This window comes from Mustela nigripes, chromosome 8 (assembly GCF_022355385.1).
Source record: "Mustela nigripes isolate SB6536 chromosome 8, MUSNIG.SB6536, whole genome shotgun sequence".
NCBI classification, from domain to species: Eukaryota; Metazoa; Chordata; class Mammalia; order Carnivora; family Mustelidae; genus Mustela; species Mustela nigripes.
The window spans coordinates 19,416,367-19,437,130 of record NC_081564.1 but is presented as its reverse complement, the minus strand read 5'-3'; the positions used below and the strand labels follow the sequence as shown (position 1 = coordinate 19,437,130).

Genomic DNA, 20,764 nt, shown 5'->3' with positions numbered 1-20,764 from the left:
CTGCTGAGGGTGGGGCTTCCCTACCCCCATGGGTGGTAGAGACGGTCCCTTTACATGAGGCATGATAATAAAAGTTTTAGTTGAGCAAGTGCTTCATAAATGTAAAAACACAAAAATCGGGCGCCTTGTTTTAAAGTGTTAATAATCTTGGGTGCCTGGATGGCTCAGTGGGTTTAGCCACTGAGTCTTGATCTCAACTCAGATCTTGATCTCAGGGTCCGGAGTTCAAGCCCCGCCTTGGGCTCCACACACTGGGTGTGGAGCCTACCCCCCCCCACAAAAAAAGGGAATAAAGTGCTGTAACCAAATGAATGATCAGCATTAAGCAAATTTGGTGTGTCAGTAACATTTTCCTTTTCTTGCCTGTCCTTTCTTCCAGGCCTTTCTCCCTGATGTTTGGGATCCAAATCACTTCCAACCCCAAACATAAGCTAGAGAGTGTACACACACACACACACACACACACACACACACACACACACGACCATGCACACTACCTATCCTTTCTGGAAAGTCTTCCCAAATTACCCCTTTTCTTCCTGTCTCTGTACCGCCCCTCCCATCACTTCTATTCCCCCAAAGCTCCATTCTCTCGCTCCCCACCAAGTGCCAGGTGGAAAGGGTGGTGGCTCTAATTCAAACTAAAATGTGATTGTCCCCCAGAAGCACCGACATGAAATAATAAACAGAATTCTAGTCTCGAGTCTCATGAGCACGTGAACAAGTTGATAGGTCCTTAGAGGGGTTTCCAAGAAGCTTTATGTCTTGTCCAGCCTGCCTTTGCCCTGAAAATAGCTCTGGAGTCAAATTTCCTCATCCCAGACCCTGACTTCAGGGCACCAGGGAATCCCTACCATTGTTGGCAGCTTAGGACAGATACAGTTTTCTGGGGAGAGGGTCCCCAGCCATTTCTCAATGCTCCCAGAAGCCAGGGAGCCCAGACTGAGATGAATCTGTGCTGTGTCAGTTGCTTCTAGAACCCTCCCAGCAGGATTTGAGGTCAGTGCACCCCACCCCTCTTTGCAGCCAGGAAGCTGTGGGTTACGTGGGGGAAGTGACTCTCCCAAAGCCACATGGCCAGGAAATGCTGAGGCCTCTCAGCTGTTCGTACCCCAGGCCTGAGATTGTGCGTCAGATGTTGATTTCCCACTTGCTGCGGCCCCGGGGGGGCCCGGGCAGCCCAGACCCTTGGGTGTGGACCAGTCCAGCTGCATAACGGGTCCTTCAGTGGTTTCGGCTGAACCTCGTGTCCTTTGAGAAACACCAGCTTGGGCTCCCTTCCCACAGACCCAGCCCCACTCACCAGGCTGTGTGCAGCTCCCCAGCCCTGCCCCCACCTTCCCACCCCCCCAGCCCCTGCCTTTGCATTGGCTGTTCCCTTTGCCAGGAACAAGCCCCTCTCTCTTCCCCACCTGGCTCTTTGAAAACCAGCCCTCCCCCTGCAGGAAGCCTTCCCTCACCTACTCAGGTAGAATCCGTCACCCCCTCCCTGCATCCCTGAGTCTCCCCAGGGCCAGGATCCCAGCAGGAGCCCGGTCCCTGACCTCCCTCCCTCCACTCTCACCCCTGCAGGCCCTCTCCCCAGGGTCTTCCCTGAGAGTTCAGTGCAGCTCCTTCCCCTGTCCCCTGAGAACCTGTGTGGCTTCTGTGCCTTCCCCCTCAGTTTTTCCCTCTCCCTCCCATCTGCCTCCTGAGGTTCTTGAACACCCCACACCCTCTTCCATCTGAGGCTCTTTGTATTCTCTGTCCCCTTTGCCGGAGCACTCCTCCCATGCATCTTCACATGGCCCACTCCTTCTCACCCAGGACTCAGCTTGAATGCCACCTCCTCCGGGAGGCCTTCCTTGACCTCCCTTCTCCTTGCCTTACTTGATCCCTCTCACCGTATAAGCCTGGTTTTTACCCTGTGGCTCTAGCTTGTGTCCTGCTGCTTCCCCCACTAGGAGGTGAGCTGCTGGAGTTCAGATGGCCTGCTGTCTTATCTACTTTCCTGTCCCCAGCACTGAAGCGGTGCCTGGCACCTTTTTATACTTAGTACCCATTTATCGAATGAATTACCCATTTACTATTTTACTCTGAGTGAATGGGTAGTGATTCCAGCAGAGGCCCAGAACAGGACAGGATATTCCAAGCCGTCTCCTGGATAGCACTATGGTCCCTTGGAGCAGGCCGGCCTGGACTAGCATCTTGGACCCCAGCTCAAGTGCTCCCCAGTTAGGCACCCCTTTCCTCCTCTTTCTTTTCTTTCCTCTTTCCCTTTCTTTCTTTTCTTTCTTTCCTTCCTTTTTTTCTTTCCTTTCCCTTTCTTTCCTTCCTTCCTCCCTCCCTCCCTCCTTCGTCCTTCCATCCCTCCTTCTTTCGTTCTTTTCTTGATTATTTATTTGACAGAGAGAACACAAGCAGAGGGAGCAAGAGGGAGAGGGAGAAGCAGGCTCCCCACTGAGCAAGGAGCCTGATGTGGTACTTGATCGCGGGACCCTGGGATCATGACCTGAGCCAAAGGCAAATGCCTAACTGACTGAGCCTCCCAGGAGCCCCTTTCCTCCTCTTTCTAAGGTCCTCATGTCCTAGCGCTTCTGGCTTCGCCCTGCTCCTTCAACCAAGGCACATCCCCCAAATCCTTCCTGAGCCCCTGCGAGGTGCCAGACTCTGGAGAGACAGCCAGGAACAGAACACGCAAAAACCGTGCCCTTGCCGAGTGGATATGTGGCTGAATTGGGACGTCCCAGAGCAAACATTCTGAGAGTCGATCTGAGAGTACTTAACTCCCCTCCACCTGTCCGGCAAAGCCTGCCATCGAGATAGGTTGGTTAGGGCCGGCGGCTCACAGGTGTCCCTCTCTCTCTCCCCCCAGATGCGAGCGCCGCGGGCCCCCCGCTGACCAGTCGCTGAAGCAGGCCTGCCACCCCAGGCCCAGCATGCGCCTGTCGGTACGGAGGGCGCTGCTGGCGGCTGGCTGCGCCCTGGCCCTAGTGCTGGCAGTCCAGGTGGGGCAGCAGGTGCTGGAGTGCCGCGCGGTGCTGGGGGGTCCACGCGGTCCCCGGCGCGCCATGCGGCCGGAGCAGGAGGACCTGGTGATGGTAGGCGCCGACCACGTGGAGTACCGCTATGGCAAGGCCATGCCGCTCATCTTCGTGGGGGGCGTGCCCCGCAGCGGTACGACGCTGATGCGCGCCATGCTGGACGCCCACCCCGAGGTGCGCTGCGGTGAGGAGACACGTATCATCCCGCGTGTGCTCGCCATGCGCCAGGCCTGGTCCAAGTCCGGCCGCGAGAAGCTGCGGCTAGACGAGGCAGGCGTGACGGACGAGGTGCTAGACGCCGCCATGCAGGCCTTCATCCTGGAGGTGATTGCCAAGCACGGTGAGCCGGCGCGCGTGCTGTGCAACAAGGACCCCTTCACGCTCAAATCCTCTGTGTACCTGTCTCGCCTGTTCCCCAACTCCAAGTTCCTGCTGATGGTGCGGGATGGTCGGGCGTCCGTGCACTCCATGATTACCCGCAAGGTCACCATTGCCGGCTTCGACCTCAGCAGCTACCGTGACTGCCTCACTAAGTGGAACAAGGCCATTGAGGTGATGTACGCCCAGTGCATGGAGGTGGGCAAGGACAAGTGCCTGCCCGTGTACTATGAGCAGCTGGTGTTGCACCCCAGGCGCTCCCTCAAGATCATCCTGGACTTCCTGGGCATCGCCTGGAGCGACGCTGTCCTGCACCACGAGGACCTCATTGGCAAGCCCGGGGGTGTGTCCCTGTCCAAGTGAGTGGAGCCCTCGCCCTCCACCTAGCCCCCTGGCCCCAAGTCAGAGACAGCAGGTGGGAAGAATAGCGCTGTCTCTCTGAGCTGTGGGGCCTTGGGCAAGTCGCTGTGCCTCTCTGAGCCTCAGCCTCCTCTCTGGGCATGGAAGAGGTCTGGGAAGGAAGTGGTTAAGAGCAGAGCCTTGAATTGTACCTCCCTCCTCGTAGTTCTGTGGCCCTGACCAAGCCACTGTGCCTCTCTGAGCCTCAGCTAAATATCCACAAAAGTGGGACCATCTGCTCTTCCCTTTTCTGAGAATCAGCAGGCTTTGAATGTGCTTTGTAGTGAGCCATCGTGGGCAAAGGTTAACTTAAAAACACTAATCCAGAACCGGGTTGTCTGGGTTCCCTGCCCTGTGACCTTGAGCAAGTGTCTCAGCCTCTCTGTTGTGCCCCATTTTCTTATCTGTAACGTGTATATATACGTGTATATATATGGTATATATATATACATATATATACATATATATATATGTATATATATATAGTATGTATATAGTATAGTCTATCAACCTTCTAGCTACCTGTGAGCATCAAATAGGTTAATACATGTTAGGTGCTATTATTCCTATCATAGTTGTTGTTATCACGTTAGCACTGACATGACTTTTATTGGCACATACATCGTTCTCATCCTTGTTACCATGGAGGGAGTGCCAAGGTGTGGTAAGCATTCAGTTAAGCCCCCAACGCATATTTTCTTTAATCACCAAGGCAGCCTGAGGACATAAGAACTCCTATCCCCATTTTACAGGTGAAGAAACTGAGTCTCAGAGAGAAGTTACCTAAGGCCACATGGCTGGCAAAGTGTGGTGCCAGGATTTGAACCGAGGTCTGTTGGGGATTCCAGAGCCTGTGCTCTCAAGCTGTCTGCATCCGGGACCTCTCCTCTTTCCCTCCTCTATCTCTTGCTCTCTGCCTTCTTCCTTTGGTGAGCCGTCCTTCTCCTGAGACTCAGAGCATGTGGGCAATGCAGGATCAGAGTGCGCCGTCTTTCTGTCTCCATCACAATCAGGCCCAGGCATCCCCGAGATGCTAGAGCTGGGATTTTGTAAATTATCATGTCAAAAAGAATCAGAGGACCGAAGGAAGATATCTTTGTTGTAGGAAATAGGGATGATTTCCCTGGGAAAGGAAAAACAGTCTACAGTCCCACCATGCACAGATTGATGTGGTATGTGTTGGTCCTTTGTTGGGGACTGTTGAGAAAACGAGTCCTAGTGAACCCCAGCATGTCTCCCTATAACCATTTTTCACTTTGTGTTTGGGACCACTTGCCCATGGCCCCCGACCTGCTACCGTGACATCATTTTGGACAGCTGTGTAATATTCCACTTGGCAGAGCACAGTGTTTTAGTCAACATCTCCTGTTCGTGGACACATGGGTCCTTTCCAGCTTTCTTTACTCCTATCAAGTATTGCTCCCATTTGTGTTCTGGGATGTATGTGTCTGTGTTATTTCTGCCTCACACAGTCCTGGAGATCTGGGGCCCTGGAAAGGCCATGCGTATATCTGAGGTCTTTGACAAAGTGAACCGAGTTGAGATTTCCATCCGAGTCTGCAGACTGCAAACCTATTACTCTTCCCACCCATCCCCACCCTTCATCCTCCCTGCTCTCCTCCCTCCTGGTCCTGGCCTCTTTTCCCCCGCTCTTCCCAAGTTATCTGAAGGAAGCATCTAGAAACAGACCCTGGATCCTGGGAGTTCCCCTCCCTCCAACGTACAAGGCCCTTGACCTGTAGTCGGTAGGATCCTCATGATTCAGATGGCTGGTTGAGCTCGTCCTAGGGAAGAGTGGAGAAGCACATTCAACAGGTTGGCGGTTCCACTGTTGCAGCTGAGGGTGAAAGGAACCAAAGTTGCCATCTTTAGGGGCATGGGGAAAATAAGCTATTCAGGGACACTACACAGCTGGAGAAAAGAACAAGGCATTGGTGAGAGTCATAAACCAAAAAGCACAGCATATGATTTCTGCTTTAAAACCTGTAAACCGAACTATAGGATTTCCTTGTGTGTGTGTGTGTGTGTGAGAGAGAGAGAGAGAAAGCTAACACCTCCTGAGACCTCACAATATGCCACATACACTCCTCTGAGAAGAACTCCTTTACTCCCCAGAACAGCTCAGTGAGGTGGGTTCTGCCATTATTCCCATTTGTAAGCAAGGACTAATAGAGGAGGTTCAGAGAGGTAAAGTAGCTTTCTAAGACTACACAGCCAGTGTCGGTCCAGCTGGCATTTGAACCCAGGCAGTCTGGCCCCAGAGTCTGCCCTTAGCCACTCTCCTGTATAAAGCACAGAAAACGGATTGAGAGGGTGGGCCGCCCAAATGGTAAGACGAGGTCCCTATAGGGAGCTGGTGCTGGGAGTCGTGGCCACTCTTAGCCTTACCATTCATGTTTTATAATTCTTTCTCAAGAACAAAATATCCTTCTTAGCCACAAAAATAAAATGTTATTTTTAAAAAGTCATGAAGTCCAGGAAACAGAATTTTAAGTGCACATCGCCTGATACTGTCTTCCGGCTTCTTGCTGCGTGCTTTTATCCCCAATGTAGAGAGGAGGTATGAGGAAGCCAAGTGACTTGCCCACAGCCTCACATCGAGGGGGGCACAGCTGCCCCGGGGCCCAGTACCCCCAGCCTGTCTGGCTGCCGAAGGTGCCATCAGGGTCTCCCTGTGCCCCGCCCAGCCTGTTCTTTCTCCCCAGGATTGAACGATCCACAGACCAGGTCATCAAGCCTGTGAACCTGGAAGCCCTCTCCAAGTGGACCGGCCACATCCCTGGGGACGTGGTGAGGGACATGGCCCAGATCGCCCCCATGCTGGCTCGGCTTGGCTATGACCCCTATGCAAACCCACCCAACTACGGCAACCCTGACCCCATCGTTGTCAACAACACACACCGGGTAAGTGCGTGCATACTGCACTCTTGGCCTGCAGTGGGGGTGGGACATGGGGAACTGTATTGTATTTCCATTTTTGCTTGGGCCACAAGGAAGCTCAAAACCAGTTGGTAGCCAGTCTGTCTCACACTAGAGCATCTAACAGTGGTTCCATTTGTGTACTGATTTCATCTGATTTCTCTGTGATTTTTCACCCTTTTCCCACTATGTCCCTAGCTGTGTGTCTGTAAAGCTCATCAGGTCTTTGTTGAGACAGAGTATGAATTAACTATTGGTCCCTTTATTGCCCCCATAAATTTTAATGTTGATTTCTCAGACAAATGTGAGCTCAGGGCAGTTTCAAGTACTTTTTAAGCTCTCCTTAGTTGAGGTGGTCAAGGAAAACGACTGAGATGAGATGTTTTTAAAGCATTAAAAGTCAGCTAATCCTGCATATATGAACATTTAGCAAGTTCATGGTCTTATTTACATGTTGCTGTCATGCAGCTTCGAGTCTCCTTTGGGTGCGGTGTTGTGACTTCCTTAGAGGCACTGAGTTAGTGAAAGTATTTGAGCATGGGGCCCAGGCCTGAGGCCCTGCTAACCCTCACACCATTAAGATCCAGAGTCTTAATTCTGGCTACACTCAGCATTTCCAAACACACTGCTGATTTTAGAAAGTAAACCTTTCTTTCTTTCTTTCTTTCTTTCTTTTTTTTTAAAGATTTTATTTATTTATTTGAGAGAACAAGAAAAACAGAGAACAAGAAAAAGAGAGAGACAGCACTAAGAGGGGGCCTGACACAGGGATTGGTCCCAAGACACAAAGATGCTGACCTGAGCTGAAGGCAGATGCTTAACTGACTGAGCCACCCAGGTGTCCAAAAAAGTAAACAGTTCTTATGTTGACAAGCCAAGGAACAAAGTCATAATTGTTGTCACTTCCCCTTTGATTCTTCAGTGACTCAAGGAGAAAGACTCTGATTGGTGCTAACAAGGCTTTAACGCCTCTCCCACAGAGGTGGGCTCTCTTAACTTGGAGCTTTGGCGGCTCTGCCCTTGTGATTGAAGTGGGTCTGGGCGCTTCTCTCCCCCTTGACGTCTGTAGATTTTGCAAACATGTGTTTGTGGAAATACTCAGAGATGCAGTGTAGATGTGCAGGCCGTGTTGACAGTGTTAATATTCACAACCTGGATGTGGTCAATGTTTTATTATTCAGTTGTTTTAAATCTTTATTATTTGTTATGTTTATTTTTTAAGAGTATTCTTTAGGCTTTACTTAAATGTGTTTCTTTTTTTTTTTTTTTTTTTTAAAGATTTTATTTATTTGACAGAGAGAGATCACAGGTAGGTAGAGAGACTGGCAGAGAGAGAGAGAGAGCAGGAAGCAGGCTCCCTGCTGAGCAGAAAGCCCCATGTGGGACTCGATCCCAGGACCCTGAGATCATGACCTGAGCCGAAGGCAGCGGCTTAACCCACTGAGCCACCCAGGCGCCCCTTAAATGTGTTTCATACACTTTTCTGTACACATGATGTATTTCATATAATATTTTTGTATTTATTGCATATATCTTTATATGATTTTTAAAAAATCATTTAACTGGGTTAAAAAGAAGAAACAGCAGCCGGGCGTGATCTTGAACTCCATCCCGCAGGCTCTTCGCACCTGCAGTGGCTGGGCCAGGGTGAGGACCGCGGTGACGGAATCTCTTTACCCTGTGTTCTTAGTTAGGGGCCCAGCAGCTAACTGCTCTGAAGTCTCTTAAAAGGCAGAGAGGTCCAGGGTGCCTGAGTGCTTCAGTAGGTTTAGCCACTGACTCTTGATTTTGGCCCAGGTCATGATCTCAGGGTTGTAAGATCGAGCCCCATGTTGGGCTCTCTGCTCAGCAGGATGTCCCCTTAAAGGTTCTCTCTCTGCTTTTCCCCCTCCCCTGCTCGCTCTCACACACTTTCTCTCTAAAAAAATAAATAAATAAACATTTTTTTAAAAAGTAAATAAATAAAAAGATGGGAAGCCCCTGGCTTGTCCCAGGATGTGGGTCAGAAGCTCCCACGGTAAGGCCTGACTTTGTGTATTGTATAGAAATTTAAACATTTTGATGAGCAAGATCTACTCTCTGAGTCTGTTTTTAATTTGTTTCAAAGGAGAAATGTCCCTGGTTTCTTCACAGGCGGCTGCCCGACACTTGTTTAGTTTTTATGGTAGTTTTGCTATTACTGCAAAAATAAGTTCCTGCATTGAAAACAGCACATGCACATGCGTGTGTGTTTCTGTTCATGCATGTGTGTTTCTGCGCATGCGTGCGTATGTTCCTGCGTGTGTGTTTCTGCGCATGTGTACCCACGTGCGTGTTTTTGCGCATGCGTGCATACGTGCTTCGCTGTAGACACCGGGTGATCCTGTAACAGATCTGGCCATCTGGGACACACGGACGCTGGGAGGACCCCGGTACTAATGAACTTGTCTGCACTTACACTGCACATTGCAGCTACCAGTCAATAACCTCCTGTGGCCACAGGATGTGACGGGTGATATCTGGTCCACGTTGAGAGGCATTGTTAAGTGTACACTGCACATTGGATTTTGAGCTCCTGGTAGCGAAGACAGCATGTCAAGTTTCTCCTGAATAGTTTTTACATTAATTATACGTTTAAGTATGAATATTTTAGATATCTCAGGTCAGATACAAGATAGAACTGGAATTATTTCACTTGATTCACTTTTGGGGGGTCCGTTTTTTTGTTTCTTTTTTTTTTTTTTAACGTGGCTACTAGACAATTTAAAATGACATAGTTCGTTCACATTACATTCTATCGGACAATGCTGGTCTGTGTGGTGCTTATATATGGAGATATGGTGGAAAAGCCTGGGATTTTCTTTGCCCTAGCTGTGACCTCTTCCTGGCATGCTTTTCCTTCAGAGCTAGGCTTGTCTGGTTTTCCAGTGTTGACACTGGAGGGCTTGGCTCAAAGATCACGTGTTCTGAGAGGTCCTTTGGGACCACCTGCTCAAAATAAGCCCCTTGGTCACTCCTGAACACATCCCTTTATTTTTTTCCTGGTACTTCCCGTGGTTTGATATAGTTTTGTTTGTGCTTATTACTTGTGGATCCTCTGGCTTCCTCTCTAGAATGGAGGCTCTAGGAGAAAAGGAATTTTAATTGTTTGTTTAATACTGTACCTCCAGAGTTTAGGATAATGCCTGAAATAAGAGGAGGTCAGTAAATGTTTGTTGGTTGGGTGGATGGGTGGGTGGGTGTGTGTAGGCACGGATGGATGGGTGAATAGGTGATGAATGGGTAGATGGGTGGATGGACAGGAGAGTGGATGGGTGGGTGGATGGGTGGGTGGATATGTGTATGGACAGGAGGGTGGCTGGATGGGTGGGTGGAGAGGTGGGTGGGATAGGAGGAAGGATGAATGTATAGGTGGGATGGGTGAGTGGGTAGATGGATAGATTTGTGGGTGGTAAATGGGTGGGTGAGAAGGTGGAGGTGACAGGGTGAATTTTATTTAAAAAAAATTTTTTTTAATCATTTCCATGATAGAAATACTTCGTTTTTCTTTCCTAGGTCTTGAAAGGAGACTATAAAACACCAGCCAATCTGAAAGGATATTTTCAGGTTAGAAACCCCAAGGGGAATTCTGAAATCTATTCATTGGACTGTTGCACTCGCTTGCACTAGCTTGGACACTTTGCTTTCTAATCTGGCTGATCATTTTCTTGTTAGAAAGTTGGATTGGGGGGAGGGTAGGTCGGGCCACAGGCCCTCCCAACTGTCTGATCCAGCTAGAGCCAAATCGCAGCCCTTCTGCTTGTGGCCCTTCCATCACCTTGTCTCCTGGCTTGAGAGCAGTTGGAGCTTCTGTCAAGCTCTCTGTCTCTAGCCTGAAATTCAGTTTTATATAAAGTGGCAGTCCCCAAACATGATGGACCCAGCCCAGAATTTTCATCAGTCAACCAAAAATCGAGAACCATAAGGGTCACGTGGTGTAGGTATTCCCACAAGGGTAGACCTAGAAATACCCCTGCATCCCTGCACCCACCTCCCCGGCTGTGCCTCCCGCACGTCCTTGGTATGTCCGTGGCATGCAGTCTGGGGATCATGTCAAGAAGGACTGCTCCCTTCACTGACATGATAGCCCCCCTTTAAATGAGGGGTCTTAGTTTGTGTGTATTGTTTTCTTTTTTAAATTGGGAGAGAAAGGGTGCCAGTCTCCAGTTTAATAATTAGAGTGCTCGTTATCTGGGGTCCTTGCCTTTTGGGCCCATCCTAGTTCTTTGGGGACGGCTTCATGCTCCCCTTTTGGGAGTCTGAGACCCAACATATCTTCTTGCCGCTGTGAAAAAAAATGTTGCCAGGATTAGTCAGCACTAATTTATTGCCTGCTTTAACCAAAAAGATGATGTAACAGGAACCACACACAGAAGTGGGGGTGGGGAGAAGTAGTTGCCCCCCGAAATGCCTTTTCATTTTTGCAGAGTATCCTTTTTTGCCTGCCTGAATAGACACTTGACATTCCTTGCAGTTCTATCAAATGAGCTGCTTGGGTTTGTGTTCCTCATGTTTTCCCATCTTTCAGGTTTCGCAGTTGCCATTTGGGATGGTGACATAGTGTTCTGTAGAACGCATTACGAGCTACTGTTGCCCTAAGATCGTGTCCAGTTTCCGCAGTGTCCTGAATGATGGCACATGTACTTCATCTTGATTTTGCCTCTCTTCTATGGGATGGGGTAGAGGGCTTTGCCGACCCGTTCCACTAGAAGACATCATTATGGACCGGCATTGGTGGGTGGAAGGGCATTTTAAGTTTTAAGACTCTTGACCCAGAAGGGTAAATTGTCGTAAAGAAGAGTCAGAGCCGTTTACGTTCTCTCGCGGTATGTGGCGTACTCAAGATCTCTGGCTGGCCTGGGACTGTTTCTTGCTCTTTTGGGGACAAATGAATGTGGAGGAATGTCAGGCATATGCACTGTCATCTCGAACACTGCCACACTCCAGAGAGCTGCCCTGCCAGCTGCATCGGGCCCCTGCTTTCTACCTTCATCTCCCTCTCTGTCCTCCACGGGGCACCTGGCTTCCTTCATGGTAGTGCAAAAAATTGGAAAACAGTCTTAAGGCAACAGTTCCATGCATGACGGCACGTGCATCCCACGGGCCCTTCTTTAGCCATCTGGAATAATCATCCTGAAACCCAAGAGATGGAAGAAAGTAAGCAAGCCAAACAGAGCAGCTCACACGTTAGAATTGCAGTGAATGCCGAAACAGAATCCTCATTCGAGGCACCAAACACACCCTCCTCCCTCTGCACCCCATTCCAGATCTTTGCTGTTCCTTTTGCTGGGAATGTTTTTCTGGCCAGACCTTTGTGTGCTTCTCATTTGCATCTTTTAGATCTAGGATTATGGGGTGTTTCCTGACCCCAGCAACTGAGTTCTGATTCTCCGGACACCACCTGGATTTGTTTGCACAGTGACCCCCAGAGGTCATGTCAGACCCCACAGGTTAAGGGCTCGGTTCCAGAAGACTGCCGGCACCTCGGATGCCAACCCCTGTGGGGATCCCAGGTTACCCACACTTCTGCCCAGCCAACTAACATTTGGGGGTTCCTATGACTCCCTCCCACGTCGAGAATTTGCTAGAACAACTCACAGGACTCAGGAAAACACTACTTGCTAGATCAGTGGTTTATTATAAAGGGTATGACCCTGGAGCAGCTGTGAAGAGGTATACAGGGCAAGGTACAGGGTATAAGGGGTGTGGAGCTCCCAGGCCCTCTTCGGGCATACCACCCTCCTGAACTTCCTGTGTGCTCACCAGTCTGGAAGTTTTCTGAAGCTATTATGTAGGGGTTTCTATGGAGCATTCGTGAAGTAGGTATGGTTGATTAAATCATTGGTATTAACCTGCTTTCTAGCTCCTGTCCCCTCCCAGAGTCATGCTTTGGTCTTTCTAAGCCACCAGCGCCCATCCTGAAGCCAGACACCTGTCATCTCATTAACATACAAAAGCTGCTTGTTATCACTCCGGAGTTTCTAGGGTTTTAGGAGCTGTGTGCCAGGAACCGCAGGACAAAGAGCATATGTTTTATTTTTCATTATGCTACAGCTTAAATGTCATCCCCTAATAGTGGCCTTTCCTGGACCCCAAAGTCACTCATATCAGCCCATTATGCTGCCTGGAGGTAGAGGGGACATCATCTGCATATGTGTTTGTAAAGGCCCTGCCCGCTGGCATAGAAGCTGCAGAGTAGGACCAGGTTGGTCATGTTCACAGCACCCCCAGCACCTGGCCGGTAGTAGTGCAGTAAATACCCCATGAGCAAGTACGTGCCTGCCCCCGTGATGTTGAGGCTCAGCCTCAGGGCAGTGAGATCCTGGCCCCCCAAGCTGGCTGTGACCCCTTCCTCTGTGTGTTGTCTTCCTCCAGGTGAACCAGAACACCACCTCCTCCCACGTAGGAAGCTCATGATTTCCAGGTAGGCCTGCGGACTTCCCTTCTGTCCCCCCACCTCCCTGCCAATGCCCTCGAAGCCCAGGAGGGACTCTGCTGAAAAGCTTGCCCTTCCAGAGCCTCCCTGGGGAGGAGTGTCCACCAAGGTGGGCTGACCTAGCCCCAAGGGGGGTTTCCATGGCAACAAGCTGGGGAGCTATTTATAGAATCACAGCTTAGTCTCCTAGCTCTGGATCAGGTGGGGACAGGGATCATTGCAGAACCAACCAGAAAAAGGTTTGTACTTTGGGGAGGGGGCACCAGGGACCCATGTGATGGGGAGGGGGAGTTCTAGACATTTTGGCACAGAATGTTGTCTGTTTATCCTGCTTCTATAAACAGAATCGAGTTGGCTCAAAGCAATTAATGTCCTAAGAAAAGCTCCAGGCAGGTCTGGTCTAAGAATAACCCCCAGGGCTTTGGACCAAGTGGTGCTCCTGGGTTACTCCTTTAACCCCGAGGATCCCTGGGATGGCTGCTGACACAGAAGGAAGCTAGAACCCAGAGGGGGGCCGGTCTTGCCCAAGACCACACAGCCAGCACATGGCAGCATTTCCTCCTTCCCCGGGCATCTTTTTCCAGAGTTGGCTTTTGAGGAACAATTTGAAGGCATGTCTATCCACTCGTTAACTTGTGCAGTGGTAGGAGGACAAGTTCTGACCTTGGGAAGTCAAAGATTTAGGAACCTACTTCAAATTGACCTTCTCCCAGCCTCCGTTTGTGACACCAGAGAAGGGGAATGGGGTCGGGGGCTGCACAGGCAGCCGAGAGAGGAAGTGAGCTGGACCAGGTGGGCGCCTGGGAATCCAGGAGGCCATGCGCCTGCACTGTGCATGTGGGCATGGAGTTAAGGCCCCAGGAAGTGAACTTCCTCTGTGTCCGTGACCCCACAGAGAGGTTACGAGCAACTCGCATGGGTGTTCTCCCTTTTGCTCTAGACTATGAAGAAGCTTCCAGCCTGGGCTCTATTTTTAGTCTCCCAATCTCATTTTTAAATAATCGGTATATTTTCTAGTTTCCTTCCTCCCTCCCCCTCCTTCCTTCCTGCCTGCCTTCCTTCCTTCCCTTTTTTTTTTTAATCCACTTTGCACCAGGCTCAGGCCCTTGCTTCTTCGGGGATCCCGTCTTGGGTGGTGCTGAGATCCCAGGGTTCTGCCCCATCCCCGAGGCAAGAAGCCTCCTATGGAAAGCCTCCTATCTCCATGAGCCTCCCTGACATCTTCCCCTCGTTCTCATTCCGCAGATTCTTTAGCAGAATTTTGAACCTGCCTGCTGACAAAAGCCTGATATATTTCCCACTGTACTCCTTAAATGAGATACCATACACAGGGCACTTCAGTGTCCCTGGTAGTCAGCTGGCCTGAAACAAATGCCCATCCTTCCCTCCCCTCCAAAAACCCACTGGTGTTTATGATGTAATCATCGCCACTTTCCCTTCATAAGTAGTAAGAGTCTGTGTTTGAGGTCAGGCGGATACAGGCTGGGATGGATACAGGTTGGGATGCAGGTGAGAACCCCAAGAATGCTTTTAAATTTAAACTCTCTCTGGCCATCTGGGGTGCCCTGAAAACCCCATTCTGTGAATATGCACAAAGGCCATATGTTCCTAGTCACACATAATAGGAAACGTCTGTCTGACTTTGAGCCTAACACAGTTGTCTCCCTGTTCAGATCTCTGCAGATTGTTGCTGAGAGGAGCAGACACTTGGCATTCGAGTGGAAATCGGACCTCTAATCCAAGCATATTGCTTGCTATTAATCGCCCAAACAGGACCGCTACTGAGGAATGTATTTGCGTATGTTTGCAAAAGCTGCCTCACTGAAAACTTCCCTGGAGACTCTCTAGCTTTGGAAGCCCCCCCCACCCACTCAGGGGCAGAGAGCGGAAGGGTGGGCGGTAGTCTGGCTTTTGAAACCTAGGTATTTTTTAATCTTTTCCCTCAAGAACTTTTTTTTAAGAAATGGATTTGCCATTTTTCTTCATTTGCAGGACCGCCTTGGTGGCTTTGTTTGCGGGGACAAGGCCCACACCTGTACCTCTCCTATTTGACCCTCACTTTTCAATTCAAAGAATCTATTTAAGAATTTAATATATGAGGTTTTCTTTGATTCTTCCTCAGTTTTACTCAGATTCAGAAAAAAAAAAATTATTTGAATAAAGTGAACAGAGACTCATTTGTCTATGCTTGACTTTATGGAATGAACGGATTTATTTTTTCTCCATATTGGATTTTTGTTGAGTGGATTGATGACAGACGAACAAGGTTCCCATCTCGGGTGCTCATCAGGGCACCCTGAGTTCCTGTGTCAGGTCCCCTGAGGCTGCTTGCTAGAGGAACTCTCAGACAAACTACTGGACTCACAGTCAAGTTCATTACCATGAAAAGATGCAGATTGAAGTCTGCAAAAGAAAAAGGTGCACAGGGCTGGTACAGGGAGATTAAACTTCAGGGATCCTCACCCAGTGGAGGCTTACAGGCACTCTTAATTCTACTGGTCACGACAGGCAACAAGCATTCCATCAGCAAAGCTTGCCTGAGCCTTGCTGTGTGGCGATTTATTGCTCATCAGTTGTAGGCACGGGGCACCTGTATGACTGATCTCAATTACTCTGTCTCCGGCCCTGCAGAGGTCAAGTGATCTGGCCTGATCCCGGGCCCCACTATAAATCACATTGTTAGCATGGAGCATCAGGCCTGGTGTGCCCCAGGGTCCCTGGTATGCAAACTTTTTAGACAGGATATCCCAAGGGCTTAGAGATCCTCTCCCAAGAACTGGTAGAGGGTCATTGTTTGCTTTGGCACATGCAGGATGTGAATGGTACCAGCCTGCTAAGTTTGCTCTGTGGTCTGCAAATGCTGAGGGACCAGCAGGGCCCAGAGCAGTTTTATGTCTTTAAGGGTTAAAGTGTTTTATCCACAGTCCCTTGCTTCAAGGCTTTGAGAAGGCAAAGGCAAAAAAAGCCAGGCTTTTCAGTTTCCTAGTGGTTTGGAGCATAGATTTTGGAGTCAGGCCAACTTCCTGGCTGTGTGGTTACTGCCTGGGCCTGGGTGGTTGGAGCATCACGAGACTTTCCTGCATTTCTCTGTTGCATGGCCTTGTCCACGTGGTAAGCTAGGGCTTCCTGACGGCATGGTGGTTGCAGGCCAGCCAGACTTCTTCAGTGGTGGCTGGCTTCTCCCAGAGTAGGTGTTGCCGGAGGCTGGAAGCAACAGAAGAGCCAGTCCATTGAGGGATGTGCCTGGCCCAGAGTCACTGCCACTGATTTTGTCCTAGGCCTAGGGCACCTGCCCACCACGTTCAAGAGAATAGAGAAGTTCCCCCTCTTGGAGGTGGAGCGGCAAAGTCACAACGCAGAAGTCCAGGTGGGTGAGGGAGGTCGTTGTGGCCGTCTTGGGACAGCATAGCTGTCCACGGCCATCATCCAAGCCAGTTTCTCGCATCCTGTGAGGTTGTCGAATAATGTAGGAATTCCTCAGATTATGAGATTTCTCTCTGGGAAATACGACATTAGCCAAATGTTCCCTTTCTTCAGTAGGTACAGACTAAAGACCTCTCTTTCCTTTACTATTGAAAGCACAGTGATTCTAGATCCCCAAAAGGCTCAGTTGTCCAGAAACCCAGGTGTTTTTGGTTGCCCACACTTTGCCTTGGGAGCAGGGACAGTTCTTCCCATGGAGGGAGCTCTTCCAGGCCTCCTGAAGCCCCACATCTGGGCTGAGAACCAAGAACACATCTCTTAACCCCCGTCCTCATTCTCTCTTCTCAGGGAACATTTTTGAGGACAATGAACAAAGAATCCCATTCCTTTGGGTGAAAGCCCTCGCTCCACCCACTAGGGGCACTCTTAATTCCTGACCAAGTGCTCCTGACCAAGTGCCCTCCACCAGCTTAAACCCATTCACAAGTGTGGATTATTCTGATCTGACCTTGTTTCCATGGTAACAGTTGGTATTTTTAATGGGCTGTTGTATTGCCTTCTTGTTTCAAAATAATGATAGACTCCTATGAGGTTGCAAAGGTGCAACCCAGGATCCCGTGGATCCTTCACACAGCTTCCCCCAGCTCTGACATCTTGGACCAACTGTTGTGTCCTATAAGAACCAGGAAACTGACCATAATGCAGCGCTCTTAACTAGCCCACAGACCACAGGCCTGGTTGCATTTTCACCATTTTGTGCATAGGCGTGACTGTATGTGTGTTCTCAGAGTTCTGTCCCCTTTCAGTGGCAGACCCTTCCAAATGCTCCCCACCCCTGCATGTGCACGCACAAAATCACATGCAAAAGCTTAATCTAAGATACATAAATGGTGTGTCTGAGGGGAAGAACATCCCCATCCCAAGCTCTGGTAACTTCCCTTTGAAGCCCTTACTCATGGTCAAGGTCTTGCACTGATGTACCTGGTGATTTGATTCAGGTTGGTCTTACTGGATTCAATTCGGTCTTACTGGTCCATACACTATATGAATGCAAGAACCATTATTCCCCATGGCCCCCCATTTACCACCCCGCACCGGCCAGGCCTAGCCCGTCATGGGCTGGGAGAGCCAGTGGCCAAGCGCCCCCCAATAATCCTCACCTCCAAGGACTCAAGCCCCTTTTGTATGCTGTCCTTTTCCACTGAACAGGGATAGGGTTCTGGGTTAATACAGGTTTCATGGTTAAATCTGAGTTTCAGATAAAACAGTAATTTTTCAGTCTTTTACAATATTTCATGGAACATACTTACACTAAAAACTTATTTGGTGTTATGTGAAACTCCAGTTTAACTGGGAATCCTGTATTTTTTGCTTGCTAAGTCTGACAGGCCTCAATAGGGCTGGCCATGTAACTGAGAGGATACTAAGGACACAGCAGTGTGTGACTTCCTTTGTTGTGGCTTCAACCTTGTTCCTCTTTTTTTTTGAGAGAGAGAAATGTGTGTGTGTGCGTGAGCAGGCTACGGGCAGAGGCAGAGGGAGAGGGAGAGAAAGAATCTTAAGCTGACAGCCACCCCCCCAACAGCGAGGAGCCTGAAACGGAGCTCGATCCCACGACCCTGGGATCACGACCTGAGCTGAAGCCAAGAGTCGGACGCTTAACTGGCTGAGACACCCAGGTGCCCCTGCCTTGCTTCTCCCTTAGTCACTCATGCTCAGGCAACTCCAGTCATATGTCATGAGGACACTTGGCAGCCAGAAGTAGAGGTTCACATGGCACGTTCCGGAGGCCTCCTGCCAACAGCCAGCACCAGCCTGCCCCACTGTCTGAGCGAATCGCCTCGGAGGTGGATCAGCCAGCTTTGGTGGAGCCTGCAGGGAACCGCAGTCCTAGCTGACCTCTCGACCACAACCCCCAGAGAGATCCCAAGTTTTGTAGCAGCACCTGAGTCAGGCAGCTAAGCCACTCTTGAATTCCTGCCCACAGAGACCATGTGAGATCACACTCACTGTTGCCCTAAGCCACAAAGTCTGGAGGTACTATAGTACATTGCGATAGGTCATGCAGAGGAGCAAAGGAAATATTTGTGAATGAGCGAAGGAACCAGTGAATGAATGAGTGATGAAGGCTGAGGTTCCTCCCCTCCCCCATGCGCTCATGAGTGTGCTCACCCTGCAGATGACTCCCAGGCCTGTGGATCCTTGGGTGCCGGAATAGTCTTCACAAATCTTGAGAGATAAGTATGGTATCAACCATCTGTACGAAACATTTCAAGGGAAACCAGATTTGCTAATCTCAGCTCATCTGGATTGCCAGTCCTCCCCAGTTCAGGACACACTCTATATTTTTGTGACAAAATCTGAACTAAGAATAACCCATGTGCAACTGTATAATGTCACTGTCCTAGAAAAGGTACTTGTGCGAGACTTTAAATATATCAGCCTTGAAATGCTACTGGTGGATTGTTTCTATGGTACCAACCTATTTAAAGTTGTAACTAAGGAAGGATTCCACACACCCCCCCCACCCCCGGCGGCTAATCAATCTTTGGAAGTCAGTATGGAAACAGGACGTTAGGGCATATAGGCTGTGGAAGGGGGTGATGAGGGCCATGGACTTGGGAAACATAAACTCCTGGAGAAGTTTGCAGAATCCAAGAGCTGATGTGTACAGGGTGTTGGTGCCTAAAACCTCGAACAGACAGGCCTCACCCTCTATGTAGTAGCTCGGGTAAGTTGGCAGAAATGGTGTGGGTGCCCCAGGCATGGGGCAGCAAAGGGAGCACCCATCTGGACATCTGAGCTCCTGGGTTTCAGGCCTGGCTCTGACCTTCAACCCGCTGTGCATGCCTGTGCATGCCCCTTGTGGCACAGCCCCCTCCACTGTTTCGTGTGACAAGTGTCCAGGGCCCTATCAGGCTCCTGCTGAGGAGCCTTGTTGCCTGGCAACCCTTCTGGGAGTGTTACATGCCTGAGCACCTCATTGGGAATCTAGACACGGGCCTGGGTGTCCCCCAGCCCCAAAGCAAGGTGTTTTTGGGAGGCAGTGGCTGAAGATCGTGATGTACAGATATGAAATCAGGCATCTACCTCTCTGATTGCTCAAAGAAGGAGACCCTTGCTCAAAGAAGGAGACCGAGCCTTTGAACCCAGAGACCTGAGAAACCACTGATGTTTGAGGCTGAGAGCCCTCCCATGCAGAGGTGTGAGGTTGGGTCTTTCAAATGTAAACAGCCATAATCATTTACTAAGCTCTTACTAGTCGTACTATGGCCCTATGGCCGGCATCTATAGATCCATTCCTCAGCCACCCCCCCCCCCTTTTAGAGAACTACTGTCATAATCCCCATTTTGCAGGTGGAGAAACTGAGGTGCAGTGAGGTGAAGCTACCTACATCATGGAAGGAGCAAAATGACTTGGATCCCTGAGGTTTTACTCCAATAACTTCATTAAAAAAAAATAATTCTAGGGGCGGCTGGGTGGTTCAGTTGTTAACCCTCTGCTTTCGCTCAAGTCATGATCACAGGGTCCTGAGATTGAGTCTTACATCAGGCTCTGCCCTCAGGAGGGAGTCTGCTTCTTGCTTCTCCTCCTTCCTCTGCCCCTCCCCTGGCTTGTGCTCCCTCCCGTCTCAAATAAATAAAATCTTTAAAAAAAATTCTAAGTACAAAGAGAATCTCTTTTTCCCCTTAATAATTTGAGACTAAGCTGCCTACTTGATGCCCTATCACCCACCCCACCCCACCCCCAGCAGATATTTCCAGCAAACGAAAATATTTTCCAATGTAACCACAGGACACCCAGCAGAATCAGAAGATTAACATCGACACATCACTACCATGGAAACCTCAGACCACATTTAAATTTTGCCAGTCATCCCCATAACTTCCTTTATAGCAAAAAGGTCTAGTTCAGAATCATGTGTTGCATTTAGCTGTCATGTGTCCTTAGACTCCTTCTGTCTGGAGCACTTCCAGGGTCTGTCTTTGATTTTCATGACTTGGGCACCTTTGAAGATCACAGGCCAGTTTGTTAGAGTATCTCTTTATTTGGATTTGTCTTAGATATCTTCATGATTCCTGCGTCTTTGACAGGATCACAGGAGTGATGCTAGGATCTCAGGACATCCTATGACGTCTGTTACGTGATGACCACTGTCCTGTTGTT

General features: G+C 49.6%; 1 protein-coding gene across 5 annotated transcripts in view; it reads left to right on the top strand.

Annotated features, from left to right (window-relative positions):
• The window catches only part of TPST2 (tyrosylprotein sulfotransferase 2), a 47,063-nt gene extending 31,713 nt beyond the window's left edge, over window positions 1-15,350 (top strand). For 3 of the 5 annotated variants that reach the window (XM_059408712.1, XM_059408709.1, XM_059408710.1), the window contains 5 exons: window positions 2,855-3,760; window positions 6,488-6,704; window positions 10,254-10,304; window positions 13,113-13,161; window positions 14,847-15,350. In XM_059408712.1, the coding sequence (XP_059264695.1) occupies window positions 2,919-3,760; window positions 6,488-6,704; window positions 10,254-10,304; window positions 13,113-13,154 (1,152 nt within the window). In that variant the 5' untranslated portion in view covers window positions 2,855-2,918 and the 3' untranslated portion in view covers window positions 13,155-13,161; window positions 14,847-15,350. The remainder of the gene's footprint in view (window positions 1-2,854; window positions 3,761-6,487; window positions 6,705-10,253; window positions 10,305-13,112; window positions 13,162-14,846) is intronic. The other 2 variants (XM_059408713.1, XM_059408711.1) reach the window with 1 other exon arrangement.
• The last annotated feature ends 5,414 nt before the right edge of the window (window positions 15,351-20,764 follow it).